The sequence below is a fragment of the Oncorhynchus masou genome, unplaced genomic scaffold (assembly GCF_036934945.1).
Source record: "Oncorhynchus masou masou isolate Uvic2021 unplaced genomic scaffold, UVic_Omas_1.1 unplaced_scaffold_3085, whole genome shotgun sequence".
In the NCBI taxonomy this organism is placed as follows: Eukaryota; Metazoa; Chordata; class Actinopteri; order Salmoniformes; family Salmonidae; genus Oncorhynchus; species Oncorhynchus masou.
The window spans coordinates 5,001-24,884 of record NW_027009503.1 but is presented as its reverse complement, the minus strand read 5'-3'; the positions used below and the strand labels follow the sequence as shown (position 1 = coordinate 24,884).

Sequence of the window (19,884 nt, the reverse complement as noted above, 5' to 3'; positions counted from 1 at the left end):
TAGTGCACCACTTTAGACCCTATTCCTTATATAGTGCACTACTTTAGACCCTATTCCCTATATAGTGCACTACTTTAGACCCTATTCCCTATATAGTGCACTACTTTAGACCCTATTCCCTATATAGTGTACTACTTTAGACCCTATTCCCTATATAGTGTACTACTTTAGACCCTATTCCCTATATAGTGCACTACTTTAGACCCTATTCCCTATATAGTGCACTACTTTAGACCCTATTCCCTATATAGTGCACTACTTTAGACCCTATTCCCTATATCGTGTACTACTTTAGACCCTATTCCCTATAGTGTACTACTTACATTTACATTTACATTTAGACCCTATTCCCTATATAGTGCACTACTTTAGACCCTATTCCCTATATAGTGCACTACTTTAGACCCTATTCCCTATATAGTGCACTACTTTAGACCCTATTCCCTATATAGTGCACTACTTTAGACCCTATTTCCTATATAGTGCACTACTTTAGACCAGAGCCCTATGGAACCCTATTCCCTATATAGTGCACTACTTTAGACCAGAGCCCTATGGAACCCTATTTAGTGCACTACTTTAGACCAGAGCCCATAAGGGGACACTGGAATTAGTAGTCTAACTCTCATCGCTGATTCCTTTTCCAGCCATGTACTGAACTAATGATACTGTAGTTATGATACTATAGTAATGATACTGAACTAAAGATACTGTAGTAAAGCTACTGAACTAAAGATACTGTAGTAAAGCTACTGAACTAAAGATACTGTAGTAAAGATACTGTAGTAATGATACTGAACTAAAGATACTGTAGTAATGATACTGAACTAAAGATACTGTAGTAAAGATACTGTAGTAAAGATAATGTAGTAATGATACTGTAGTAATGATACTGAACTAAAGATACTGTAGTAAAGATACTGAACTAAAGATACTGTAGTAAAGATACTGAACTAAAGATACTGTAGTAAAGATACTGTAGTAAAGATAATGTAGTAATGATACTGAACTAAAGATACTGTAGTAATGATACTGTAGTAAAGATAATGTAGTAATGATACTGTAGTAAAGATACTGAACTAAAGATACTGTAGTAAAGATACTGAACTAAAGATACTGTAGTAAAGATACTGTAGTAAAGATACTGTAGTAAAGATACTGAACTAAAGATACTGTAGTAATGATACTGTAGTAAAGATACTGAACTAAAGATACTGTAGTAAAGATACTGTAGTAAAGATACTGTAGTAAAGATACTGAACTAAAGATAATGTAGTAATGATACTGTAGTAAAGATACTGAACTAAAGATACTGTAGTAAAGATACTGTAGTAAAGATACTGTAGTAAAGATACTGAACTAAAGATAATGTAGTAATGATACTGTAGTAAAGATACTGAACTAAAGATACTGTAGTAAAGATACTGAACTAAAGATACTGTAGTAAAGATACTGAACTAAAGATACTGTAGTAAAGATACTGAACTAAAGATACTGTAGTAAAGATACTGTAGTAAAGATACTGTAGTAAAGATACTGTAGTAAAGATACTGAACTAAAGATACTGTAGTAAAGATACTGAACTAAAGATACTGAACTAAAGATACTGAACTAAAGATACTGTAGTAATGATACTGTAGTAAAGATACTGAACTAAAGATACTGTAGTAAAGATACTGTAGTAAAGATACTGTAGTAAAGATACTGAACTAAAGATACTGTAGTAAAGATACTGTAGTAAAGATACTGTAGTAAAGATAATGTAGTAATGATACTGTAGTAAAGATACTGAACTAAAGATACTGTAGTAAAGATACTGAACTAAAGATACTGTAGTAATGATACTGTAGTAAAGATACTGAACTAAAGATACTGAACTAAAGATACTGAACTAAAGATACTGTAGTAATGATACTGTAGTAAAGATACTGAACTAAAGATACTGTAGTAAAGATACTGTAGTAAAGATACTGTAGTAAAGATACTGAACTAAAGATACTGTAGTAAAGATACTGAACTAAAGATACTGTAGTAATGATACTGTAGTAAAGATACTGAACTAAAGATACTGTAGTAAAGATACTGAACTAAAGATACTGTAGTAAAGATACTGAACTAAAGATACTGTAGTAATGATACTGTAGTAAAGATACTGAACTAAAGATACTGTAGTAAAGATACTGTAGTAAAGATACTGAACTAAAGATAATGTAGTAATGATACTGTAGTAAAGATACTGAACTAAAGATACTGTAGTAATGATACTGTAGTAAAGATACTGAACTAAAGATAATGTAGTAATGATACTGTAGTAAAGATAATGTAGTAATGATACTGTAGTAAAGATACTGTAGTAAAGATAATGTAGTAATGATACTGTAGTAAAGATAATGTAGTAATGATACTGCAGTAAAGATAATGTAGTAATGATACTGTAGTAAAGATGCTGTAGTAAAGATAATGTAGTAATGATACTGTAGTAAAGATACTGCAGTAATGATACTGAACAATAGCTTGGGGAAAAGCGCTTCATGACAATGTAGTGTGGAAGGAATAGAAAAGAGGACAGGGTCTTTAGAGTGGACAGATCTCCTCAGACCTCAGAGGTCAGGGGTCACGTCCAGACCAGTGATCCAGACCATGTTGAGTGCTTCGGGGCTTGTTCCCAGGCATTGGTCCCCTAAAATAGAGCTTCTCCCTGGACTGACCCTGTTCTCTGTCTATCCCTGTTCTGCTCTCCCCTGCTGGGACAGTAAGTTGTTTCCCACACTTCTCTTCTCCTCTTCTCCTCGGTTGTCTTTTCTCCTCTGTTGTCTTGTTTTCACCTCTGTTGTCTTGTCTTCTTCTCTGTTCACCTCTCTTCTCTGTTGTCTTCTCCTCTGTTGTCTTGTCCTCTGTTGTCTTCTTCTCTTCTCCTCTGTTGTCTTCTTCTCTTCTCCTCTGTTGTCTTCTTCTCTTCTCCTCTGTTGTCTTCTCCTCTGTTGTCTTCTCCTCTGTTGTCTTCTCCTCTGTTGTCTTGTCCTCTGTTGTCTTGTCCTCTGTTGTCTTGTTCTCTGTTGTCTTGTCCTCTGTTGTCTTGTCCTCTGTTGTCTTCTTCTCTTCTCCTCTGTTGTCTTCTTCTCTTCTCCTCTGTTGTCTTCTTCTCTTCTCCTCTGTTGTCTTCTTCTCTTCTCCTCTGTTGTCTTCTCCTCTGTTGTCTTCTCTCTGTTGTCTTCTCTCTGTTGTCTTCTCCTCTGTTGTCTTCTCCTCTGTTGTCTTGTCCTCTGTTGTCTTGTCCTCTGTTGTCTTGTCCTCTGTTGTCTTGTTCTCTGTTGTCTTGTTCTCTGTTGTCTTGTCCTCTGTTGTCTTGTCCTCTGTTGTCTTCTCTTCTCCTCTGTTCTCCTCTGTTCTCCTCTTCTCCTCTGCTCTCCTCTCTGTTCTCCTCTGTTATCTTCTCCTCTTCTGTTCTTCGCCAGAGCTCAGCTGAGTATCAGCTGACTGAAACAAAGTTAATCTATAACTGGGTTGGTTGTCTTACAGAAATAATCTATGACTTTATAGAGCGAACACGAGGCTCTGTCTCTGAATGGCGTGTGTGGGCTATAGTACACCACTCTATTCCTGTGCTTGTTGTCAGAACCCCTCCAGCTCTGCGTCAGTCCAATCAGAACAACTAACTGAATGTTGAATAAAACAGTTTCTCCTTGTTGTTTTTGTCTCTCAGGTCTGAACTATAGAGGAGCTTAGTTTTCCACACACACAGGAACCGTGTTCAACAATCAGGTGCCACTGAATAAAGGTTGAGGCTGGGGGGTCTCCCAGTGAGCTGGGGGGTCTCCCAGTGAGCTGGGGGGGTCCCGGGGGGGTCTCCCAGTGAGCTAGATATCTCAGGGAGGGAAAAAACATCAGGCTCAGGACTGGGTTGTGGACCAGACCCAGAGAGGGAGGCACTGAGTGGCATTAACACACGCACACACACTCTCTTTATCTCTCTCTGTCTCTCTCTCTCCCTCTCTCTCCTCTCTCTCTCTCTCTCTCTCTCTCTCTCTCTCTCTCTCTCTCTCTCTCTCTCTCTCCAGTCTTCAGTCAGTCAGTCCATGATGGCGTAATACAACTGGGTGGAGGGAGAGATGTGGGTGATGTCATTCTGAGAGAGGAGGATAGGGGGAGAGATGGAAGGGGAGAGAGAGGGGGAGGAATGGGGAGAGAAGAAAAATAAAGTGTGATTAAAGTGGAATGTTGTGTGTATATCTGGGACTGTTGTTAAGAATGTGGTGGGAGATATGTGTTTCCGTGAACAGAACTCATGGACTAGAGAGAGCTCAAGGCCGTTCTCTAACAGGCAGAGAGAGCTCAAGGCCGTTCTCTAACAGGCAGAGAGAGCTCAAGGCCGTTCTCTAACAGGCAGAGAGAGCTCAAGGCCGTTCTCTAACAGGCAGAGAGAGCTCAAGGCCGTTCTCTAACAGGCAGAGAGATTTTTCAACAATTCACATTCCCTTTCATGCTACAAACAACTTGGCCAATCAAAAGCCTCCAAAACACTCTGAGCTTGTGCTATCAGTTATGGGAACTGGGAATCTAAATGGACAACAGTAGTCTTGTGTTTTTGAAGATGTAGATTGAGTCTCAAATGGCACCTACATAGTGCACTATGATGGGAATAGGGTACCATTTGGGGCAGAAACAATACATGCTGGGGTACGTTCAAGCCTCTCCAGGCCTTCGGTCACCAAACAGAGACCACCGTATCACTCCCTGCTGTACAGGAATGACCTAACAGCCATCAGATGAGAACAGAGAAAACATTGAGGAGTCAGACCCAGAAATCAGCATGGGAGTAGTGGGACTGTAGAGGGGGAGAGGAGGAGGAGGAGGGGCAGCTGAGAGAAAATAATGAGAGAGAGAGAGAGAGAGAGGGAGGGAGAGAGAGAGAGAGAGAGAGAGAGAGAGGGAGGGAGGGAGGGAGGGAGGGAGAGAGAGAGAGAGAGAGAGAGAGAGAGAGAGAGAGAGAGGGAGAAGGAGAGGGAGGGAGGGAGGGAGGGAGAGGGAGAGGGGGAGGGAGAGGGAGGGAGGGAGAGAGAGGGAGAGAGAGAGAGAGAGAGAGAGGGAGAGAGAGAGAGGGAGAGAGAGGGAGAGAGAGGGAGAGAGAGAGAGAGAGGCCAACACAACCAGTGCTAAGATGATAAGGCTGAAGGCCAAGACAAAGACCCTGATGTCATGTCCCAGGCGGATGCAGCAGTATGATGTTGGCCAGCTGTGTCTCTCTTCCTGTGGACAGATAGAACCACAATCACAGCTCTGTATTCATTTAACATTACATTTAAGTCATTTGGCAGACGCTCTTATCCAGAGCGACTTACAAATTGGTGAATTCACCTTATGACATCCAGTGGAACAGCCACTTTACTATAGTGCATCTAAATCATTTAAGGGGGGGGGGTGAGAAGGATTACTTTATCCTATCCTAGGTATTCCTTGAAGAGGAATACCTAGGATAGGATAAAGTAATCCTTCTCACCCCCCTTAAATGATTTAGATGCACTATTGTAAAATGACTTAAATGTAATGTTAAATGAATACAGAGCTGTGATTGTATTCGGGGAGAGATCAAAATGCTTCCGAGGAAAATCCAGAAGGTTGGACCTCCTTCTCCTCAACGGAAGGCCCCGGGGTCCAGAGTACTTTCTCGGCTCGCGGCGATGCCAAAGGTAATGTTCGTGACGGTGTTTCTATGTTGCTGAATGTATGACCTTTTCGTGTTTCAGAAGGACTCACTGGTCAAGCCTTCGGTGGCCGAGTTGGCCGGGAGATTCAAAGATCACGTCACGCCGACGCCGACTCCGCACGACGAGGTACAGTTCCTAAATAGCTTCTCATTCTAGTTCTGTGGTAAAGTTGTCATGTCTGTCTGTCTCCTTCTCTGTCGTTGATGGTTAATGGTATTGATTTGGTTAATGGTATTGATTTGTATACTCAAAACTTCTGTACTTTTAAAATACTAAAACATGAAGAACAAAAAAAATGGTTTGGTACAATCATTTTTGTTACTTTGGATATTTTTTATTAAATGTGTCTCACGTTGTCTATTGATTGAGAGAGTATCAAGTCTGTCAGCGCAGCCGATGTCCCCTTTAAAGCGTGGGACACCGTGCCTGGTCCACCTGGACTCATTGCTAGCTCTGGTCTGTCCTGAGGAACCTCTGGTAGTCTGGACTGTACCATGTTATCTCCTCTCTCATACTGCCTCTAGTCTGGACTGTACCATGTTATCTCCTCTCTCATACTGACTCTAGTCTGGACTGATGAACCACTAGGAGTCTGGACTGTACCATGTTATCTCCTCTCTCATACTGACTCTGGTCTGTCCTGAGGAACCACTGGGAGTCTGGACTGTACCATGTTATCTCCTCTCTCATACTGACTCTAGTCTGTCCTGAGGAACCACTGGGAGTCTGGACTGTACCATGTTATCTCCTCTCTCATACTGACTCTAGTCTGGACTGTACCATGTTATCTCCTCTCTCATACTGACTCTAGTCTGTCCTGAGGAACCACTGGGAGTCTGGACTGTACCATGTTATCTCCTCTCTCATACTGACTCTAGTCTGGACTGTACCATGTTATCTCCTCTCTCATACTGACTCTAGTCTGTCCTGAGGAACCACTGGGAGTCTGGACTGTACCATGTTAACTCCTCTCTCATACTGACTCTAGTCTGTCCTGAGGAACCACTGGGAGTCTGGACTGTACCATGTTATCTCCCTCTCATACTGACTCTAGTCTGTCCTGAGGAACCACTGGGAGTCTGGACTGTACCATGTTATCTCCTCTCTCATACTGACTCTAGTCTGGACTGTACCATGTTATCTCCCCTCTCATACTGCCTCTAGTCTGTCCTGAGGAACCACTGGGAGTCTGGACTGTACCATGTTATCTCCTCTCTCATACTGACTCTAGTCTGTCCTGAGGAACCACTGGGAGTCTGGACTGTACCATGTTATCTCCCCTCTCATACTGACTCTAGTCTGGACTGTACCATGTTATCTCCCCTCTCATACTGACTCTAGTCTGTCCTGAGGAACCTCTGGTAGTCTGGACTGTACCATGTTATCTCCCCTCTCATACTGACTCTAGTCTGGACTGTACCATGTTATCTCCCCTCTCATACTGACTCTAGTCTGGACTGTACCATGTTATCTCCCCTCTCATACTGACTCTAGTCTGTCCTGAGGAACCTCTGGTAGTCTGGACTGTACCATGTTATCTCCCCTCTCATACTGACTCTAGTCTGTCCTGAGGAACCACTGGGAGTCTGGACTGTACCATGTTATCTCCCCTCTCATACTGACTCTAGTCTGGACTGTACCATGTTATCTCCCCTCTCATACTGACTCTAGTCTGGACTGTACCATGTTATCTCCCCTCTCATACTGACTCTAGTCTGGACTGTACCATGTTATCTCCTCTCTCATACTGCCTCTAGTCTGTCCTGAGGAACCACTGGGAGTCTGGACTGTACCATGTTATCTCCTCTCTCATACTGCCTCTAGTCTGTCCTGAGGAACCACTGGGAGTCTGGACTGTACCATGTTATCTCCCCTCTCATACTGACTCTAGTCTGTCCTGAGGAACCACTGGGAGTCTGGACTGTACCATGTTATCTCCTCTCTCATACTGACTCTAGTCTGTCCTGAGGAACCACTGGGAGTCTGGACTGTACCATGTTATCTCCTCTCTCATACTGACTCTAGTCTGGACTGTACCATGTTATCTCCTCTCTCATACTGACTCTAGTCTGGACTGTACCATGTTATCTCCCCTCTCATACTGACTCTAGTCTGTCCTGAGGAACCACTGGGAGTCTGGACTGTACCATGTTATCTCCCCTCTCATACTGACTCTAGTCTGTCCTGAGGAACCACTGGGAGTCTGGACTGTACCATGTTATCTCCCCTCTCATACTGACTCTAGTCTGTCCTGAGGAACCACTGGGAGTCTGGACTGTACCATGTTATCTCCTCTCTCATACTGACTCTAGTCTGTCCTGAGGAACCACTGGGAGTCTGGACTGTACCATGTTATCTCCTCTCTCATACTGCCTCTAGTCTGGACTGTACCATGTTATCTCCTCTCTCATACTGACTCTAGTCTGTCCTGAGGAACCACTGGGAGTCTGGACTGTACCATGTTATCTCCTCTCTCATACTGCCTCTAGTCTGGACTGTACCATGTTATCTCCCCTCTCATACTGCCTCTAGTCTGGACTGTACCATGTTATCTCCTCTCTCATACTGACTCTAGTCTGTCCTGAGGAACCACTGGGAGTCTGGACTGTACCATGTTATCTCCTCTCTCATACTGACTCTAGTCTGTCCTGAGGAACCACTGGGAGTCTGGACTGTACCATGTTATCTCCCCTCTCATACTGACTATAGTCTGGACTGTACCATGTTATCTCCCCTCTCATACTGACTCTAGTCTGGACTGTACCATGTTATCTCCCCTCTCATACTGACTCTAGTCTGGACTGTACCATGTTATCTCCTCTCTCATACTGACTCTAGTCTGTCCTGAGGAACCACTGGGAGTCTGGACTGTACCATGTTATCTCCTCTCTCATACTGCCTCTAGTCTGGACTGTACCATGTTATCTCCCCTCTCATACTGACTCTAGTCTGTCCTGAGGAACCACTGGGAGTCTGGACTGTACCATGTTATCTCCCCTCTCATACTGACTCTAGTCTGTCCTGAGGAACCACTGGGAGTCTGGACTGTACCATGTTATCTCCTCTCTCATACTGACTCTAGTCTGTCCTGAGGAACCACTGGGAGTCTGGACTGTACCATGTTATCTCCTCTCTCATACTGACTCTAGTCTGGACTGTACCATGTTATCTCCTCTCATACTGACTCTAGTCTGGACTGTACCATGTTATCTCCCTCTCATACTGACTCTAGTCTGGACTGTACCATGTTATCTCCCTCTCATACTGACTCTAGTCTGGACTGTACCATGTTATCTCCCTCTCATACTGACTCTAGTCTGGACTGTACCATGTTATCTCCCTCTCTCATACTGCCTCTAGTCTGGACTGTACCATGTTATCTCCTCTCTCATACTGACTCTAGTCTGTCCTGAGGAACCACTGGGAGTCTGGACTGTACCATGTTATCTCCTCTCTCATACTGACTCTAGTCTGTCCTGAGGAACCACTGGGAGTCTGGACTGTATCATGTTATCTCCCCTCTCATACTGACTCTAGTCTGGACTGTACCATGTTATCTCCCCTCTCATACTGACTCTAGTCTGTCCTGAGGAACCACTGGGAGTCTGGACTGTACCATGTTATCTCCTCTCTCATACTGCCTCTAGTCTGGACTGTACCATGTTATCTCCTCTCTCATACTGACTCTAGTCTGTCCTGGGGAACCACTGGGAGTCTGGACTGTACCATGTTATCTCCCCTCTCATACTGACTCTAGTCTGTCCTGAGGAACCACTGGGAGTCTGGACTGTACCATGTTATCTCCTCTCTCATACTGACTCTAGTCTGGACTGTACCATGTTATCTCCTCTCTCATACTGACTCTAGTCTGGACTGTACCATGTTATTACATTTACATTTACATTTAAGTCATTTAGCAGACGCTCTTATCCAGAGCGACTTACAAATTGTTGAATTCACCTTCTGACATCCAGTGGAACAGCCACTTTACAATAGTGCATCTAAATCATTAAGGGGGGGGGTGGTGAGAAGGATTACTTATCCTATCCTAGGTATTCCTTGAAGAGGTGGGGTTTCAGGTGTCTCCGGAAGGTGGTGATTGACTCCGCTGTCCTGGCGTCGTGAGGGAGTTTGTTCCACCATTGGGGGGCCAGAGCAGCGAACAGTTTTGACTGGGCTGGCGGGAACTGTACTTCCTCAATGGTAGGGAGGCGAGCAGGCCAGAGGTGGATGAACGCAGTGCCCTTGCTTGGGTGTAGGGCCTGATCAGAGCCTGGAGGTACTGCGGTGCCGTTCCCCTCACAGCTCCGTAGGCAAGCACCATGGTCTTGTAGCGGATGCGAGCTTCAACTGGAAGCCAGTGGAGAGAGCGGAGGAGCGGGGTGACGTGAGAGAACTTGGGAAGGTTGAACACCAGACGGGCTGCGGCGTTCTGGATGAGTTGTAGGGGTTTAATGGCACAGGCAGGGAGCCCAGCCAACAGCGAGTTGCAGTAATCCAGACGGGAGATGACAAGTGCCTGGATTAGGACCTGCGCCGCTTCCTGTGTGAGGCAGGGTCGTACTCTGCGGATGTTGTAGAGCATGAACCTACAGGAACGGGCCACCGCCATGATGTTGGTTGAGAACGACAGGGTGTTGTCCAGGATCACGCCAAGGTTCTTAGCGCTCTGGGAGGAGGACACAATGGAGTTGTCAACCGTGATGGCGAGATCATGGAACGGGCAGTCCTTCCCCGGGAGGAAGAGCAGCTCCGTCTTGCCGAGGTTCAGCTTGAGGTGGTGATCCGTCATCCACACTGATATGTCTGCCAGACATGCAGAGATGCGATTAGCCACCTGGTCATCAGAAGGGGGAAAGGAGAAGATTAATTGTGTGTCGTCTGCATAGCAATGATAGGAGAGACCATGTGAGGTTATGACAGAGCCAAGTGACTTGGTGTATAGCGAGAATAGGAGAGGGCCTAGAACAGAGCCCTGGGGGACACCAGTGGTGAGAGCGCGTGGCGAGGAGACAGATTCTCGCCACGCCACCTGGTAGGAGCGACCTGTCAGGTAGGACGCAATCCAAGCGTGGGCCCGCCGAGATGCCCAACTCGGAGAGGGTGGAGAGGAGGATCTGATGGTTCACAGTATCGAAGGCAGCCGATAGGTCTAGAAGGATGAGAGCAGAGGAGAGAGAGTTAGCTTTAGCAGTGCGGAGCGCCTCCGTGATGCAGAGAAGAGCAGTCTCAGTTGAATGACTAGTCTTGAAACCTGACTGATTTGGATCAAGAAGGTCATTCTGAGAGAGATAGCGGGAGAGCTGGCCAAGGACGGCACGTTCAAGAGTTTTGGAGAGAAAGAAAGAAGGGATACTGGTCTGTAGTTGTTGACATCGGAGGGATCGAGTGTAGGTTTCTTCAGAAGGGGTGCAACTCTCGCTCTCTTGAAGACGGAAGGGACGTAGCCAGCGGTCAGGGATGAGTTGATGAGCGAGGTGAGGTAAGGAGAAGGTCCCCGGAAATGGTCTGGAGGAGAGAGAGGGGATAGGGTCGAGCGGGCAGGTTGTTGGGCGGCCGTCCACAAGAAGCGAGGTTTCATCTGGAGAGAGAGGGGAGAAAGAGGTCAGAGCACAGGGTAGGGCAGTGTGAGCAGAACCAGCGGTGTCGTTTGACTTAGCAAACGAGGATCGGATGTCGTCGACCTTCTTTTCAAAATGGTTGACGAAGTCATCTGCAGAGAGGGAGGAGGGGGGGGGGGGAGGATTCAGGAGGGAGGAGAAGGTGGCAAAGAGCTTCCTAGGGTTAGAGGCAGATGCTTGGAATTTAGAGTGGTAGAAAGTGGCTTTAGCAGCAGAGACAGAGGAGGAAAATGTAGAGAGGAGGGAGTGAAAGGATGCCAGGTCCGCAGGGAGGCGAGTTTTCCTCCATTTCCGCTCGGCTGCCCGGAGCTCTGTTCTGTGAGCTCGCAATGAGTCATCGAGCCACGGAGCGGGAGGGGAGGACCGAGCCGGCCTGGAGGATAGGGGACATAGAGAGTCAAAGGATGCAGAAAGGGAAGAGAGGAGGGTTGAGGAGGCAGAGTCAGGAGAAAGGTTGGAGAAGGTATGAGCAGAGGGAAGAGATGAAAGGATGGAAGAGGAAAGAGTAGCGGGGAGAGAGAGCGAAGGTTGGGACGGCGCGATACCATCCGAGTAGGGGCAGTGTGGGAAGTGTTGGATGAGAGCGAGAGGGAAAAGGATACAAGGTAGTGGTCGGAGACTTGGAGGGGAGTTGCAGTGAGGTTAGTGGAAGAACAGCATCTAGTAAAGATGAGGTCGAGCGTATTGCCTGCCTTGTGAGTAGGGGGGAAGGTGAGAGGGTGAGGTCAAAAGAGGAGAGGAGTGGAAAGAAGGAGGCAGAGAGGAATGAGTCAAAGGTAGACGTGGGGAGGTTAAAGTCGCCCAGGACTGTGAGAGGTGAGCCGTCCTCAGGAAAGGAGCTTATCAAGGCATCAAGCTCATTGATGAACTCTCCGAGGGAACCTGGAGGGCGATAAATGATAAGAATGTTAAGCTTGAAAGGGCTGGTAACTGTGACAGCATGGAATTCAAAGGAGGCGATAGATAGATGGGTAAGGGGAGAGAGAGAGAATGACCACTTGGGAGAGATGAGGATCCCGGTGCCACCACCCCGCTGACCAGAAGCTCTCGGGGTGTGCGAGAACACGTGGGCGGACGAAGAGAGAGCAGTAGGAGTAGCAGTGTTATCTGTGGTGATCCATGTTTCCGTCAGTGCCAGGAAGTCGAGGGACTGGAGGGAGGCATAGGCTGAAATGAACTCTTATCTCCTCTCTCATACTGACTCTAGTCTGTCCTGAGGAACCACTGGGAGTCTGGACTGTACCATGTTATCTCCTCTCTCATACTGACTCTAGTCTGTCCTGAGGAACCTCTGGGAGTCTGGACTGTACCATGTTATCTCCCCTCTCATACTGACTAGTCTGTCCTGAGGAACCACTAGGAGTCTGGACTGTACCATGTTATCTCCTCTCTCATACTGACTCTAGTCTGTCCTGAGGAACCACTGGGAGTCTGGACTGTACCATGTTATCTCCCCTCTCATACTGACTCTAGTCTGTCCTGAGGAACCACTGGGAGTCTGGACTGTACCATGTTATCTCCTCTCTCATACTGACTCTAGTCTGTCCTGAGGAACCTCTGGGAGTCTGGACTGTACCATGTTATCTCCTCTCTCATACTGACTAGTCTGTCCTGAGGAACCACTGGGAGTCTGGACTGTACCATGTTATCTCCTCTCTCATACTGACTCTAGTCTGTCCTGAGGAACCACTGGGAGTCTGGACTGTACCATGTTATCTCCTCTCTCATACTGACTCTAGTCTGTCCTGAGGAACCACTGGGAGTCTGGACTGTACCATGTTATCTCCTCTCTCATACTGACTAGTCTGGACTGTACCATGTTATCTCCTCTCTCATACTGACTCTAGTCTGTCCTGAGGAACCACTGGGAGTCTGGACTGTACCATGTTATCTCCTCTCTCATACTGACTCTAGTCTGTCCTGAGGAACCACTGGGAGTCTGGACTGTACCATGTTATCTCCTCTCTCATACTGCCTCTAGTCTGGACTGTACCATGTTATCTCCTCTCTCATACTGACTCTAGTCTGGACTGAGGAACCACTGGGAGTCTGGACTGTACCATGTTATCTCCCCTCTCACACTGACTCTAGTCTGTCCTGAGGAACCACTGGGAGTCTGGACTGTACCATGTTATCTCCTCTCTCATACTGACTCTAGTCTGGACTGTACCATGTTATCTCCTCTCTCATACTGACTCTAGTCTGGACTGTACCATGTTATCTCCCCTCTCACACTGACTCTAGTCTGTCCTGAGGAACCTCTGGTAGTCTGGACTGTACCATGTTATCTCCTCTCTCATACTACACAGAATTGAACACACTTGAACAATGCAACATGTAGAAATTTTGCAATTGTTCATTTCTGTTCACCAGAAGACTTTACAATGCAAGAACAGAAGAAACCGGTAGCTCCCAGCTTCCTAGGCTAACTTTCCTTGCTAGCTTGCAGCTGAAGCTAACATCAATTCACTACCCTTTTACTTTGTTTGTGATAATATGCAGAACCATAACGCAAAGTATGCTGATTGTCACTTAAAAACTATAGTCGTTGCCCAAAATTGTAATTCATTCACTACCTCGCCCTTGCCTCAGTCACATCTCTCCTCTCGTTCAGTACTCAGTACTGTCTCTCACCAGGAAGAGGTGGGGTCTCAGTACTGTCACCAGGAAGAGGTGGGGTCTCAGTACTGTCTCTCACCAGGAAGAGGTGGGGTCTCAGTACTGTCTCTCACCAGGAAGAGGTGGGGTCTCAGTACTGTCTCTCACCAGGAAGAGGTGGGGTCTCAGTACTGTCTCTCACCAGGAAGAGGTGGGGTCTCAGTACTGTCTCTCACCAGGAAGAGGTGGGGTCTCAGTACTGTCTGTCACCAGGAAGAGGTGGGGTCTCAGTACTGTCTCTCACCAGGAAGAGGTGGGGTCTCAGTACTGTCTCTCACCAGGAAGAGGTGGGGTCTCAGTACTGTCTCTCACCAGGAAGAGGTGGGGTCTCAGTACTGTCTCTCACCAGGAAGAGGTGGGGTCTCAGTACTGTCTGTCACCAGGAAGAGGTGGGGTCTCAGTACTGTCTCTCACCAGGAAGAGGTGGGGTCTCAGTACTGTCTCTCACCAGGAAGAGGTGGGGTCTCAGTACTGTCTCTCACCAGGAAGAGGTGGGGTCTCAGTACTGTGTCTCACCAGGAAGAGGTGGGGTCTCAGTACTGTCTCTCACCGGGAAGAGGTAGGGTCTCAGTACTGTTACTCACCAGGAAGAGGTGGGGTCTCAGTACTGTCTCTCACCAGGAAGAGGTGGGGTCTCAGTACTGTCTCTCACCAGGAAGAGGTGGGGTCTCAGTACTGTCTCTCACCAGGAAGAGGTGGGGTCTCAGTACTGTCTCTCACCAGGAAGAGGTGGGGTCTCAGTACTGTCTCTCACCAGGAAGAGGTGGGGTCTCAGTACTGTCTCTCACCAGGAAGAGGTGGGGTCTCAATACTGTCTCTCACCAGGAAGAGGTGGGGTCTCAGTGCTATCTCTCACCAGGAAGAGGTGTGGTCTCAGTACTGTCTCTCACCAGGAAGAGGTGGGGTCTCAGTACTGTCTCTCACCAGGAAGAGGTGGGGTCTCAGTACTGTCTCTCACCAGGAAGAGGTGGGGTCTCAGTACTGTCTGTCACCGGGAAGAGGTGGGGTCTCAGTACTGTCTCTCACCGGGAAGAGGTGGGGTCTCAGTACTGTCTCTCACCGGGAAGAGGTGGGGTCTCAGTACTGTCTCTCACCGGGAAGAGGTGGGGTCTCAGTACTGTCTCTCACCGGGAAGAGGTGGGGTCTCAGTACTGTCTCTCACCGGGAAGAGGTGGGGTCTCAGTACTGTCTCTCACCAGGAAGAGGTGGGGTCTCAGTACTGTCTCTCACCAGGAAGAGGTGGGGTCTCAGTACTGTCTGTCACCAGGAAGAGGTGGGGTCTCAGTACTGTCTCTCACCAGGAAGAGGTGGGGTCTCAGTACTGTTACTCACCAGGAAGAGGTGGGGTCTCAGTACTGTCTCTCACCAGGAAGAGGTGGGGTCTCAGTACTGTCTCTCACCAGGAAGAGGTGGGGTCTCAGTACTGTCTCTCACCAGGAAGAGGTGGGGTCTCAGTACTGTCTCTCACCAGGAAGAGGTGGGGTCTCAGTACTGTTACTCACCAGGAAGAGGTGGGGTCTCAGTACTGTCTCTCACCAGGAAGAGGTGGGGTCTCAGTACTGTCTCTCACCAGGAAGAGGTGGGGTCTCAGTACTGTCTCTCACCAGGAAGAGGTGGGGTCTCAATACTCGCTGTGTGCATTACATCATTGGGTCTTAAAGAGACAGCGCACACTTTTATTTAAAAAAAAAGTTGTTGATCAGTAACAGTAAAATACGTCCCTGTATGGAAAGTCTCATCTGTAGCACCATGAAATGAGCCCAATAACTCCCTGCACCCACACACTCCTACTGAATAGGGATTCACCTGTATTTTCAACACCTTTTATTTATCCACTTTATCAATAGATCGAGATTTACCATCCAAATAAATTAGGACCATAATATTATGTAGTTAGATTGGTAAAAAAAAAAAAAAAAAAAAAAAGTCAAATTGATTGTATAATTGATTCATTTATCCATACATGGCTGTCTCTCTCTGGAAAAATTGTCATCAAACATTTCAAATGTATTGAACTGAAAAGATCTGTCTGGATCAATCAATCAGCCATTCTATGACTTTGGCTAATACACCTTCTGATGTTCCCGTGGTATCGTTTTAGTATTGAGTATTGTGACGGCATCGTGGTTCTTCCTGTAAAAGTTGCGTCATACTGCAGCACACCTTGAAGGCTGCCGCAGAATTCTATGGCACGTTATTTAATTGTCAGCCATTGTTACCATTAATGCTAGTTAGTGCTAGTTTGACCACTAGGGGGCATCTTTGAGAAGCATTTGACAAGCCTTCAATAGTGGTTGTACTAGAGAATTGAAAACCTTTTTTTTGTAAGAACATAGTATATGGGATTGATTTTAAGAAATGTAGCTTAATTATTTTGATTAATATTATTGTGTTTCTATTCCAAGAAAAACAAAACCCCATATGGCGCTGTACAACGTAATGGTCGGGAGTAGGCTACAGTGCTAAGAGCATAACATTTCCACACCATAATTGTAGTCTAACCAATACCCAAATAGAGATTCACTGAAGACCAGTCCCCATGCTTGTCTCAGAGCAGCGTGAAACGGTGCTGAAATGGTTGACCACAGCGGGTAGGCTATTGCTTCAAATCCTGTTGCTTCTAACTTCAATAAACTCTTTAAATAAATAAGACCTTCACCACTTTTAACAGCACATTACTCTACACTAGAGAGACTCATGTCACCTAAGGTAGGCCAACAGTATATCATTTTTTTTACCAATAAGGTGACTCTCCGCCAATAATTAGATTTAAAGGATTGGAGGATTCTAAATGAATATCTAAGGGGCTTTTATATAATTCTAAATTAATTAATGATAATAATAATAATAATCGCTTTGTTTAAAAAAATAACCCTATTTTGGAGATTATTTTGATTTCAAATTACCTAGAGTGAGTGAGAAAAAGGCAATTCTTCAACATGGGCTGAAACATTATTACTAATTTGTAAATAAAGGCAGTTTGTTATTTAGAATGATTTTTTTCTGTTTTTAGAGAGAGAAACCAAAAACCCACCGTCGCCTCATGGGTCTCCCGGTCGCGGCTGGCACGGGTATCAGACCGGCATCTGTAGCAATGTAGTTTGCACTGTATTATACTGTGATACTAATCCTGGTATCGTGACAACACTAGTATAGAGGTTACCAATGCCAGAATGCCTGTATTTGTATCTGAATGCCTGTATTTGTATCTGAATGCCTGTATTTGTATCTGAATGCCTGTATTTGTATCTGAATGCCTGTATTTGTATCTGAATGCCTGTATTTGTATCTGAATGCCTGTATTTGTATCTGAATGCCTGTATTTGTATCTGAATGCCTGTATTTGTATCTGAATGCCTGTATTTGTATCTGAATGCCTGTATTTGTATGTCATTAACTATTCTGTCATTGTGTTGCAGAGGAAGCCTGTTAAAAGGAGGCCTCCTCCGTGCTCCCTGCAGCTTCACGACGTGAAACATGACCACGGGGAACTGGAGGTACAAGTTGTCAACTTTCTGTTTTAGACATAAAATGTCATGTTGCAATTATGAAATAATGGAAAATGCTGATTTGGCTACAAGGAAATTCCCCTTTTTGAAACAAAGGCCTGAAAATTACCTTTAAATGTCAAGCGTGCCTGAGTGATGTTTTTGGTCTGTTAGTTGTCTTCTTTCTGGGGATTTCGTTCTAGTGGTCTGTTTCTGTCGTCACTATCTTGGCCTTCTGGTGGCAACCGTCTCTAACTCTTTGGTGTCTGTCGTGTCCATAGAAACCCAGCATCGTCTCTCCACACCCCCCCAGCATCGTCTCTCCACACCCCCCCAAATTCAAGATGAAGACTTTCAAGAGTTCCCCTCTCATCGAGAAGTTGCAGGTCAGTGTATCACTGTCTGTGCGTTGCTGTCCATGTCTTGGCCTAGCTGGTCTCAGATCTGACAAAGATAAAGTTTGAGAAGTTGACAAAAACAAAAAACATGTTAAGATCTGGTACCAGCTTTTGTTTGCACTTTCAAATCTCTCTTACAGAATAGTTTTTTTTAAATTTTCCTCAAAACAAAGTGAAACCTTTTAGTAGATGTTGTAGCAGGAAACAACCAAGGCTTTATCTCTCTGAGTTGGCATGTTTTAGCCTTGTTCACCGTGTCTGAGTTTAGGCTTCTCTTAAGAAACAGGATATCCTCATCCTTGTCTTGCGGTCAAAATCTGAAGCCAACTTTCTACTCTGCATGTTTATTCTAAATGCTCTAGAGATCTCTGTCTGACTCAGAGACCAGTAGAGGTGCTCTGTCTGACTCAGAGACCAGTAGAGGTGCTCTAGAGATCTCTGTCTGACTCAGAGACCAGTAGAGGTGCTCTGTCTGACTCAGAGACCAGTAGAGGTGCTCTAGAGATCTCTGTCTGACTCAGAGACCAGTAGAGGTGCTCTGTCTGACTCAGAGACCAGTAGAGGTGCTCTAGAGATCTCTGTCTGACTCAGAGACCAGTAGAGGTGCTCTGTCTGACTCAGAGACCAGTAGAGGTGCTCTAGAGATCTCTGTCTGACTCAGAGACCAGTAGAGGTGCTCTGTCTGACTCAGAGACCAGTAGAGGTGCTCTAGAGATCTCTGTCTGACTCAGAGACCAGTAGAGGTGCTCTGTCTGACTCAGAGACCAGTAGAGGTGCTCTAGAGATCTCTGTCTGACTCAGAGACCAGTAGAGGTGCTCTGTCTGACTCAGAGACCAGTAGAGGTGCTCTAGAGATCTCTGTCTGACTCAGAGACCAGTAGAGGTGCTCTGTCTGACTCAGAGACCAGTAGAGGTGCTCTAGAGATCTCTGTCTGACTCAGAGACCAGTAGAGGTGCTCTGTCTAACTCAGAGACCAGTAGAGGTGCTCTGTCTGACTCAGAGACCAGTAGAGGTGCTCTAGGGAACCCTGTCTGACTCAGAGACCAGTAGAGGTGCTCTGTCTGACTCAGAGACCAGTAGAGGTGCTCTGTCTGACTCAGAGACCAGTAGAGGTGCTCTAGAGAACTCTGTCTGACTCAGAGACCAGTAGAGGTGCTCTAGAGATCTCTGTCTGACTCAGAGACTAGTAGAGGTGCTCTAGGGAACTCTGTCTGACTCAGAGACCAGTAGAGGTGCTCTGTCTGACTCAGAGACCAGTAGAGGTGCTCTGTCTGACTCAGAGACCAGTAGAGGTGCTCTAGAGATCTCTGTCTGACACAGAAACCAGTAGAGGTGCTCTAGAGAACTCTGTCTGTCTGACTCAGAGACCAGTAGAGGTGCTCTAGAGAACTCTGTCTGACACAGAGACCAGTAGAGGTGCTCTAGAGATCTCTGTCTGACTCAGAGACCAGTAGAGGTGCTCTAGAGAACTCTGTCTGTCTGACTCAGAGACCAGTAGAGGGGCTCTGTCTGACACAGAGACCAGTAGAGGTGCTCTAGAGAACTCTGTCTGACTCAGAGACCAGTAGAGGTGCTCTAGAGAACTCTGTCTGACTCAGAGACCAGTAGAGGTGCTCTAGAGAACTCTGTCTGACTCAGAGACCAGTAGAGGTGCTCTAGGGAACTCTGTCTGTCTGACTCAGAGACCAGTAGAGGTGCTCTAGAGAACTCTGTCTGACTCAGAGACCAGTAGAGGTGCTCTAGAGATCTCTGTCTGACTCAGAGACCAGTAGAGGTGCTCTAGAGATCTCTGTCTGACTCAGAGACCAGTAGAGGTGCTCTAGAGAACTCTGTCTGACTCAGAGACCAGTAGAGGTGCTCTAGAGATCTCTGTCTGACTCAGAGACCAGTAGAGGTGCTCTAGAGAACTCTGTCTGACTCAGAGACCAGTAGCGGTGCTCTGTCTGACTCAGAGACCAGTAGAGGTGTAATATGGGGCAAAACAGACTGAGTTGGCTAAGAAATTTTGTCAAC

At 46.3% G+C, this 19,884-nt stretch overlaps 1 protein-coding gene across 1 annotated transcript in view; it reads left to right on the top strand.

Moving 5' to 3' along the window:
* Positions 1-5,705: 5,705 nt before the first annotated feature.
* The window catches only part of LOC135534156 (capZ-interacting protein-like), a gene marked incomplete at its 3' end in the record, with an annotated part of 17,195 nt that continues 3,016 nt past the window's right edge, over positions 5,706-19,884 (top strand). The window contains exons 1-3 of the mRNA XM_064961273.1: positions 5,706-5,831; positions 17,404-17,481; positions 17,754-17,858. Of these exons, the coding sequence (XP_064817345.1) occupies positions 5,721-5,831; positions 17,404-17,481; positions 17,754-17,858 (294 nt within the window). The remainder of the gene's footprint in view (positions 5,832-17,403; positions 17,482-17,753; positions 17,859-19,884) is intronic.